We start from the raw sequence: 9,803 nt of genomic DNA on the forward strand, positions 1-9,803 counted from the left end.
AAACTATATCCGCCATTTGTAATAAGGGCAAAAACTATATCCGACGTGCGAAATAACAGTTAAAGATGCACGTTTTTGGCCGAATTAGAAATGGCTCCCACGGCTTCACATTTCGGATCGAAGTTAGACATCTAGTATATATAATATATCATTGACTTTTAGATGTTTTTACTGAATGAACACCGCAGTGTTTATTTTTAGTAAATTGCAGAATATAGAGTTTTATTCAGTTGTTTAATTTACATAGATAGGTAGCTTTATTTTTTTAAAAAAATATCATTGCTGAAATACCCATAGGATGAAAGCGTATTTATTGTGTAAATAAATGCGGCTTCTAATCTGTTGGTTAAATACAATTCGATGCACTCATTCCAATATTGACTTCAATAATGATACCGATGATGACATTAATATTACTTTGTCATGTTCGACAAAAAGATGGAAGCCACAAAAGCGCTTTTAGGGATTACTGATAAGGTTCCGGCATTCATAAAAAACTTCATTTATATTGATCCAAGACTTTTCGAGCTTTGATAAAGATGTCAAAAGCGCGATGATTAAAAAAAATAATGATAATAATAACAAAATATAATTAAAAAAATATAAACAAAATTAATTAAAATTACAATATTAACATGAATAATAAACGGTTATTAAAAATGATAAAAACGAAACAAATTTAAGTTTAAATAAAAAAACAACTGATTAACAAAGTTTTCATTACAAATTATTTCGTTCAATTTACTTAAAAATAATTTTGTTAAAAGTTTCTTGTGTGTTCCGTTCAATTGACTTTCAATCGTTCGTTTTAATGTTTTTTAAGCCTAAAAATCTGCTTCCTAATTATAAATATTGCTTAAAAAAAAACTGAGCTTTCGCAAACATTTCTTAAAGGAAAAATTTGCACAAAAATATAATTACAAAATAAGATGCCATATGTTTACTTTTTGCTATTAGTGTGCACTGCACTAAATTGTTTCAAGATTAAGCGTAATTTATCAGCGGATTAAGTTTTAAATATTGGTGTTGTTCGTTTTATCCGTGGAATGAACCACGCTGACAGTAATCTTGTCACTAGGTCCGCAGGTGGCTTTACTTAGGCTGCTATGCAAAGGATTCCTTTTTTTCTTTGTAATAAAGTTAAATTTACATCATTTAAAAACAATAATAAGTACTTGAGTCATGCACAATGAATACCACACAAACCAACTGGCGCTGAGCTGAAGTTAGGGTTCAAAATGGCAGTCGAGAAATCGAATCGTTCAATTTTACAGATAAAGTAAACAATCAATACTTAAAATACTTGAAATAATTATTTGAAATAAATATTTGAAATAAATATTTGAAATATTTGAAAGTTATTTTCTTTGACCCCAAAGTCACGATAGATTATATGCTGCTTTTTAATCCTTATAACAGTTTTGCTCTTAACTGGTAATATGCATATATATTTTCATTAACTATTTACTCAGACGTAAATATTATACCAAAGGAGCTCCGACGAACAAAAGATCTAAGAAGAATGGTTCTTATGTTTTCTAAAATAAAAACATAAAATCTAAAATGATATTTGTAAATGAAGTAAAAGTTCACGTTGCTTAAAAAGCTTTCGTTGGTTGAATAGTTGGTATAAACGTTATGACAATGAATCAAACAACAAATTTGAAAATTTCACTCAATTTTTCGATTTTCAACAGCGTCATTATTAATGTTTGCTTTTGCTTCGGTTTTTTTCTCTCGGACGTCAAAATAAGATTTCATTATCATATCCCATGATTATTCTTAATAATGGAAAATAAGAGATATCAGTAATTTTCAGACTTGGCATGCGTCATAAAATAGCCGGATGAATTTGTGTAATTCGTTAAACGTAGTTTATTGACTGCATAATTAAATTAAAATTTGCATAATTAAATTATAGTCTTTATCATAAAATCTTGCAAAAGAATATTATTTACTGAGAAATCTTAATTAGCTTCTTAATTAACCACCTATATTTTCACGGTTACTCATAACAAAAAGCTATAAAAGGCTGGATTATTTTTTGTCTACACATTAAGTTTTTAGTCATTGTATATCGGTGTTAACAAGAGATATACACCTATGAAACGTCTGTAAAAAGATCGTTAGGCTGAACATCACCCCACGAGCAATTTATTTTTATCCAAAAAAGATTAAAGAAAAAGATTAGGAGAATAAAAAACATTGTAATATATATATATATATATATATGTGTGTGTGTGTGTGTGTGTGTGTGTGTGTGTGTGTGTGTGTGTGTGTGTGTGTGTGTGTGTGTGTGTGTGTGTGTGTGTGTGTGTGTGTGTGTATATATACATATATTTCTCATCCCATAAGTTCCTCGCTCAATGTGTCGGTTTAAATCAAAAACCCAGTTTAACACCTGACTAACAAAGGCTCTTTATTTTGCCAATATTGGAGCTTAAATACGAAAGCTAGTCTAAAACAGTTAAAGACAGAGGAATTTTAAGAACCTTTATTTTAACACTATTATACTTTAGATTCCTAACCGTTACAGAGGGAAAGTCACGACGCTAATTAGTATAGATAAATATATTTATAAATCTAAGTCAGTATGTACATATAAATACTATAAACACGCGAAAATTTAAAATAAAGTTATTGGTTTCATATGAAAATAAAAATCTCGTATGAAGTTACATATTTTGTATGATTTATAACTTTCATAATTTATATTTTGTTTCATAGGAAATTTAAAATTTCACACGAAGTTTATAGACTTTTGTCCTTTTAAATCAATGTAGATCGTTTTTTCGAAAACTTTTTTCTCTCTTCTGCGTTTAATAAAAATAGCCAGCGTGACAAAAAAAGCCACTCCAAATACAAAAACAAAGCCAAGTGAGATAATCAACAAGATCTCTACGGCCGACATTTTGCGTACCGGTAACTTTAAAACTTTTATATTATCGGTATTTAGTTGCAGCGGCAATAATGCGCCGTTCCGGCGCTCATTGCTTTTGGTTTTGTTTTTAATAATATCGTCGCTGTGATTGCTTTCTCTATGAAATTGGGTACATGAATGTTTTAAAGTCTTCTTTTCGACTTGTAGATTTTGTACTGTCTCACTCATTGATTTGTTGGAATACAATGATATACTTTTTAGAATTGCGCACTGCTCACATTCGCTGCACCCATTAAAGTAATTCACCAAGAAATCTGGGAATCTCTCAAACCTTACTTTTGCGCTCGGACTTTTGCTTTCCAAAGTTATCTTTACCGATGCCTCTATACTTTTTTCAAACTTTTCAATGCCGTATGAATAGATAGAAGCCAAAACAAGATGTGCGCTTTGGGGAGGCTCTCCGTTCAAAGCGTAAAACAATTTCGCTTTTATTGTGAACAAATCTTTTTCTTCGTAGCTGCTATAGTGAAGGAAAAATCTACTTGTCATGCGGTTTTTCCAAAAAGAGGTCAATTCGGGTAGACTTATTTCGTTTTCTTCGTAAAAATTTTCCACAAGCTTTGGCACCAGGGTTTGTAAAGTGTTTTTAACAGATTCAATTCTGTTTTTTACATTACTAAACGAAACCTTTAAAGTGTCTGCATACACTTCGGTGGCACCAGCAAAAATTTGATTGCATTGTGACGAGACCGGCATGATGGAAAATCTTCTGCGCAATTTGTTTTCAACTAATTGCATCATGTCGTTAAATATTTTTCTTTTAGACTCGCTCACCTGTAACAAGTTTTCACATTTATCTTCCGCTAAACCGTATACCTGGAAAACAACTAGGCTCAGAATGTTACATTGAAATGCAATCGGCAGTAGATTATAAATTCTGGTTAGTATTACGTGGAAATTTTCAGCTGTAGCTGTTGACTTCGTGTTTTTCTTTGTGCTAGCGCACAAATTAGTTGTTTCTTGTCTAACGGTTTTACTATAATATGTGGCGAAATCCACTCTGAATTCCTTTGATGCAACTTGTATTGCTTTGCAGACTACGGAGTGTGGAATGTAAAGAATCATTCGGTTCATTTCCCTTGAGAAATAAAAATTACTTTTGAATAAAGTTTTTCTGTTTTCCGCAGCGTTTGGCAATTCGAATGTACTAACTTGTGAAAAGCATCCTAGTTTTAAAAAAAAAAAAAAAAAATTATAAAAAAGAATTATCAGTTTAATTCATTTGCAGTGTTTTGAAGATTTTTAAAGTGTTTGATGTCTGCACTATTTTATAAAATACAAATATATTAGCTGCTGTCGTGACTAGAAAAGAGAAATAAAAAAAAAAAAAAAGTTAATACTTCGAAAAACTTTACTTTTGGAATATGAAAATGAGGCTACTGGTACATTTTATTAGATGAAATTATGTTTTCATTAACCTTTAAAAATTTACTGTGAATCAGTTGGGTTATAGAGAAAATGCATAAAGGTCAATCAAGAAACGTTTATTTCTTCAGAATTTTTTTTTTTTTTTTTCCTTGAATAAGAAAGGTAACTTATTTCGCTAATTCTAATATTACTTTAATGTAACCTAAGTTAAATATAATATTATAAATAAATATATTACAAATAAATATAATATTATATATAAGTATATATAGTACAACAATAACAATAGCAACAAGTTTAAATAACAAAAACTCAAAAGAATTACAAATTAAAAACGGGGACTGCAATATCAACATGCAAATTCAATATTCTAAACTTAATTTAAAAAGAAGAAAGAGGGGGGAAAGTCATGTTTACCTAATATTACTTGTAGGAAGAAGTATTTTGATATTCGATTGCCTCGTTTCATTTGTAGACGCAAAATTTGTTACTGTTACTTTTTGAGTTACTTTGTAAACAACGAAAAGAACTAGAATACAAAAAAATAAAAATCTTATAAATTTTAATGTTTTTTACGCAAATTAAAAGTATATTCGCAAATATTTACCTGCATTTGTTTACAGATATTAATTTAATGAATAAACATTAGTTCTTTTTCTCTTTCTGTATATCACCAACCGCATTCATTTTACCTGATGTTTGTTTGAAATATGTTTTTAACTCTGAAGAAGCTTTGCAAGACTGAAGCGCTCCACTTAATTAAAGATCCAGGCCATTAACATCAAATATAACACACGCATACGCGCTGTAAATAGGAAGCCAAGATTTAGATGAGCCGATAAAAATTATTTTTTTAAACAGAGATAAAAGCATTAGCTCTTTTGTAATTCTTCTTAAGAGTGGAACTTAATTCTATATATCATGCATAAAAAAGCGTTTTAAATTCTTTAAACCCACCTTTCAAAAAATGTAGCACAACAGACCATAGTCAGAAACAACTATTTGTAATAATTATTAGGAAATAGATACATGTCCTGAAGTATTTATAAGTCATGCATCCTCTAAATCCAGTAACAATTAATTAATTGAGATTAATTTCAGAGTTGCGTCATTTATATAGACAGTTTAACAACTTCGATGTAATGATTTTCTAAAAATATTTTCGCATACAAATGTTGCCAATACTTTCTCAATGTGTTGTGAAACATTTAACAAATACTGTGAATAGTGCACCCTGCAATAAAGTTATTTTCTTGTAGTAATCATTAACTTTAGTAAAGGAACTGCTAAACATCATTTAAAATTTTTGTAGTTGTATTTGTAGGTGGTTTTCATTTAATGATTAGGTGAAATAAGTTGAACATTTTACAGATGTTTTCAGTTTGAGAAGTAAGAGGTTTCATTCAATTTTTCAGCATAAACAGTCATTGTTAATATCTGTCAGTGTGGATTCCTATGCCAACAAAAATCATTAACGAATGAATGCAAGCAAACGCCTTCATAATACTCAAGATTTGTTGAATAAATTCGTCAGCAATTTTCTTCCGTGCTTTTTTATTTGAATCACCAAAATATCCTATTGGCATCAAGAAACGCATTTTAGTATTCTAATCTTTCGAAAATAAAAATTGCTGGTTTCTTTAGAAATTTAGTTCCTAAGGAATTTTTTTTACAAAAAATGTCAAAAAAATTAACACTTTAAACGAGTCTCGTAGATTGAAAGCACTTAAACATTTAAACCATGTTTAGCATCATAATTTTGAAATATATTTATCATTAAAATAGTATTATTTAGTAATAATTTAAATTGTTTGGCATACCCATCTGTATTTAGAAGATCTGGGCTTTAGTAATAGTAATACTTTGAGTTTTATTTATTACTTTTATGAGTAAACTTCCGTGACAATTAAGTAAAAATGTAAGAACAATATACCCACGCTTTATGGTTAAAATATTTTTGTAAAACATACAGACAAATCTGTATACTTTTATACATATGGTTGTACAAATAATTTGTTGTTTAAAAAAAAATTCTTCAATGAAACTTTTAACTTCAATGATTCATAAACACTAAATGATTAACAGTTTTTCCCCCAAATTTTAAAGTATGTAAAATAGTGTTTAAAACAAATTAGATATAAAGATTATAATTTTTTTGTTAAGGCATTTTACATGGGTAATATGTCACCAGTCTTTAAAATCAGCCACCTTTAAAATCGATGACTTAATTAGAAGTGTCACTGATTTTAGAGGTAACTGACTTTTAAGACTTGTAATAACTTACCCATGACAACTAAGTCCGGTCTCTCCTACTCTAAATGAGTTTAAGTCATCAACTCATAAACTAAACATGGGTATTTAATAATTTTTTTAACAAGTATTTACAAATTACAATTATTTCCTTCCGTGACGAATAGCCATGCACACTTCGGGCATCATTCAAAATTATGTGCATCCTAGTCACATTTGTCAGCGTATTTAACTGCGTTTAGTAAAAATAGCTCACATTTAGATTAAAATGGAAAAATTTTTTACCTCCCTGATAATCCCTCCATCCCTCTTTTTTTTTCTTTTTTTTTTTTCAGTGTGCTTTTTTCTCTTCTGCAACCCTACTATGGTTTTGGCAAAGGAAAAAATAAAAAGGTTTAGTAGCATTTTATTGGTAACAAATTTTTAAACTTGCATGATGACAACTAATAGGCTTTAAGGTAAGTCTTGTTGGTTTTAGTATGCATGGACATTGAACAGTTTTAGGGATACTTCCTCAAAATCAGTAGGAATTAGAACCGTTTGAATCAGCACACTTTTGCCTACAACAACTCGATTTTATTCTGTCAGCAAAAATATTTGGTGCTCGGGATTCGTTGTTAAGTTGAAAAAGGCCGTTTTTTTGCCTGGTCTTGATTGGCGAAGGTTCTACTAATGGTAAAGTTATCGAAGTGCTTGATAAGGTGGCAGTCGGTTGGCGCTAGGTCTGGGAAGTATGGTGGGTGAGGCAGAACTTCGACGCTCAACTTGATTAATTTTAGAACATTAGTTTGTGAAATGTGCGTTGTCATTCAGTAGGATTGCACCACGCCTGTTTACCAATACCTGTTGCTGCTGGCGTAATTTTGCATAAGTTTCATTGATTTCAGCACAATAGGACTCTGTAGGGATGGTTTGGTCTGGTTCCAAGAGGCTACAGTGAATCATTCCGACAATAAACCACCATACTGTAGCCAGTCTCTTCTTTGGTGGGTTTTCGCTTTTGGGAAGTGCCTTGGGGGCTCAATTGGGTCTAACTACTGTCCTGAATGGATTCCCGATTCCTGAGTAGGTTTACCACTACGGGGCTCATCATAGAGACTGAAATTTCCAGAAAGAAATTTGGATAACCAACGCTGAATGATGCGTTTGCTGACACTATTGACCCCAAATGCCTAGTTAATTTTTCTAGTTGTCTCGACAGTACTTTGTCTCAATTAGAACTCATACGAGAAAATTGCCCTTAAACATCGTATAGTAATAAACTAAAATACAGATAAAATTTAACTGCAGATAAAAAATGAATAGCATCATCAGAAAGGGTGTTAAATTCTGCATCAAACGCTATTTAATAACTGACAGTTTAGAAACTATTTATTCAGAAAATTAAATAACAGAAATAGCATCCATCAAACCGACAAAACTTTCCTGACAGCCTAACATCTTAGTCTTTTGATAAGTAGGTGATGGGGAACCGGCCTCTGAGTAAATAGATAATGATTGTTTTAGAGTATAGGAAGAATTGCTAGATGTTTAACTTTGGGCCCTGTTGTTTAGGGAACATCAATTTAAATCAAAGCCTTTTTTTCATAAAAAGACATTAAAAGTTGCTTTTAGAGAGCCCTTGCTCCTTAACTAATATTAAGTTAAATGTTAGTTGTAAGTTGCAAGTTCTCGTAAGTCTTTTTTCTCTTAAAAAGAGTTGAAAAAATTAAAATATATGTAAATTGAATAATCTTCATTGATCAAACAAATTGTTCTCTCGTGACAGTTATTAAATCAGTAAGCTTAAAAACAGTACTACACCGAATTGGGCCATCTTTTTTTTATCTTTTAAAATTGCTGAAATGAAAATACAATAAAATAAACAAAAAATATAATACAAATACACTACAAAATAATGAAATATTCTCATTAAGGTGTACTAATTTTCTTCAAGTTGTTGTACTATTTATACAACTTTTGTAATATCCATCAAGTTGTTGTACTATTCATAAAACTTTTGTCCATCAAGTTGTACTGTTCTTACTCTCTAATAATTCTTCCTTTATATTTAAAGAAATTTTATGCCATAAAAATCGGCAAATTTGAATTTTTAATTGAAGATTATTCAAATATAACATAAGGGGGGGTGGGGGTGGGGTGGGGGTGGGGGGTGGTTCAAAAATAATCTATTTGTCAAAATTCATTTTTTGAAAACGCCATTGTCAAAATTCATTTTTTGAAAACGCCGCTATGATGTATGCAAATAAGGGAGTGTGGGAAGGTGGGAAGGTGTGAGGATGGGAGTTTGAAAGAATACGTTATTTTGAATATACTTCCTACCAATGGAATAATTTAAAAAAAGAAAACTACTTGAAAAAACTTGTTTACAACTAGAATAACTTTTTTATATAACTGTTTAAAGGATTAATTATCGCTAAATTGACTAATTAAACATAAGGAGTGTTGGTATGAAAAAGGTTTTTTTTATACTCGTGACGTTTCAAAGAAGCTCAATGCAAGTAAAATAAAAAAATAATAATAAGACTATTAATATAACTACCACATAACTCATTAATTGCATGAAAACGAGAAGAATATATAGAACTCAAATAAACTTTCCCCATTAGAAATTAGTATTGAGAAAGTTATTAAAACCGACCAGAACAACTATATAAGTAATCACAATATAAAAATGAGTTTTTGCATATTAAATATATCAGATACTGATATTTTTATACCGTGTGGAGTCAGGTGATGAGCCAAAGCTTGTCATGCTACAGGCGCCGATTATCGCGGCACAAAAGCTGTCAACAGCAGCGAAGGTAATGGGATCAGAGGATCTCAACTGGATTAAGATGTTTTAGTGTACAAAATTCTAAAATTGGCATCAACATTGGTTTATGCTACTCGTAAGAAATCTTTTAAATTAAAAATAATTTAAGAAGTTTTAAAGGTATTAGTGAAAATAAAAAAGTTTTTACAAAACGTTAAAGGTTAAGTAGGATTTATTGCGGTGATAAAATGGATTTGAAAAATACAAACTTCTCAGGATGTTTTCAAAATATTTTATTTAAAACAACATAAAAAAACAGTGTTTGGCATGTTATATCAGGTGTTAGTCTCAAAAAAATATTTTCTCACAAACCGTTTGAAAAAAACAATTTTTATTGGTTATAAGTTTTTGTTTTGAAATTTATAAGTATTTTGGTATTAACTCCATGATCAGTGACGTGTTTTATGAGAAAGCGAAATATGGTGAAAA

The 9,803-nt window shown here is 30.2% G+C and overlaps 1 protein-coding gene across 3 annotated transcripts; it reads right to left on the reverse strand.

The window, feature by feature from the left end:
* Positions 1-2,556: 2,556 nt before the first annotated feature.
* Positions 2,557-5,393, reverse strand: LOC149881359 (uncharacterized). 3 transcript variants are annotated; one of them, XM_090069744.1, is made up of 4 exons: positions 5,267-5,354; positions 4,917-5,114; positions 4,727-4,838; positions 2,557-4,107 (listed from the first exon to the last, which is right to left on the reverse strand). In XM_090069744.1, exons 3-4 carry the CDS (start codon positions 4,776-4,778, stop codon positions 2,741-2,743), a joined length of 1,419 nt encoding a protein of 472 aa, XP_089925870.1. In that variant the 5' UTR covers positions 4,779-4,838; positions 4,917-5,114; positions 5,267-5,354; the 3' UTR covers positions 2,557-2,740. The 3 variants fall into 3 exon arrangements, with proteins under 3 accessions (XP_089925870.1, XP_089925872.1, XP_089925871.1); XM_090069746.1 differs by lacking the exon at positions 4,917-5,114 and having other exon boundaries at positions 5,267-5,393; XM_090069745.1 differs by lacking the exon at positions 5,267-5,354 and having other exon boundaries at positions 5,002-5,247.
* Positions 5,394-9,803: the final 4,410 nt, after the last annotated feature.

This window comes from Hydra viridissima, unplaced genomic scaffold (assembly GCF_058129835.1).
Source record: "Hydra viridissima isolate aposymbiotic clone 2 unplaced genomic scaffold, HvirCarnegie_v1 scaffold_12, whole genome shotgun sequence".
Lineage (NCBI taxonomy): Eukaryota > Metazoa > Cnidaria > Hydrozoa > Anthoathecata > Hydridae > Hydra > Hydra viridissima.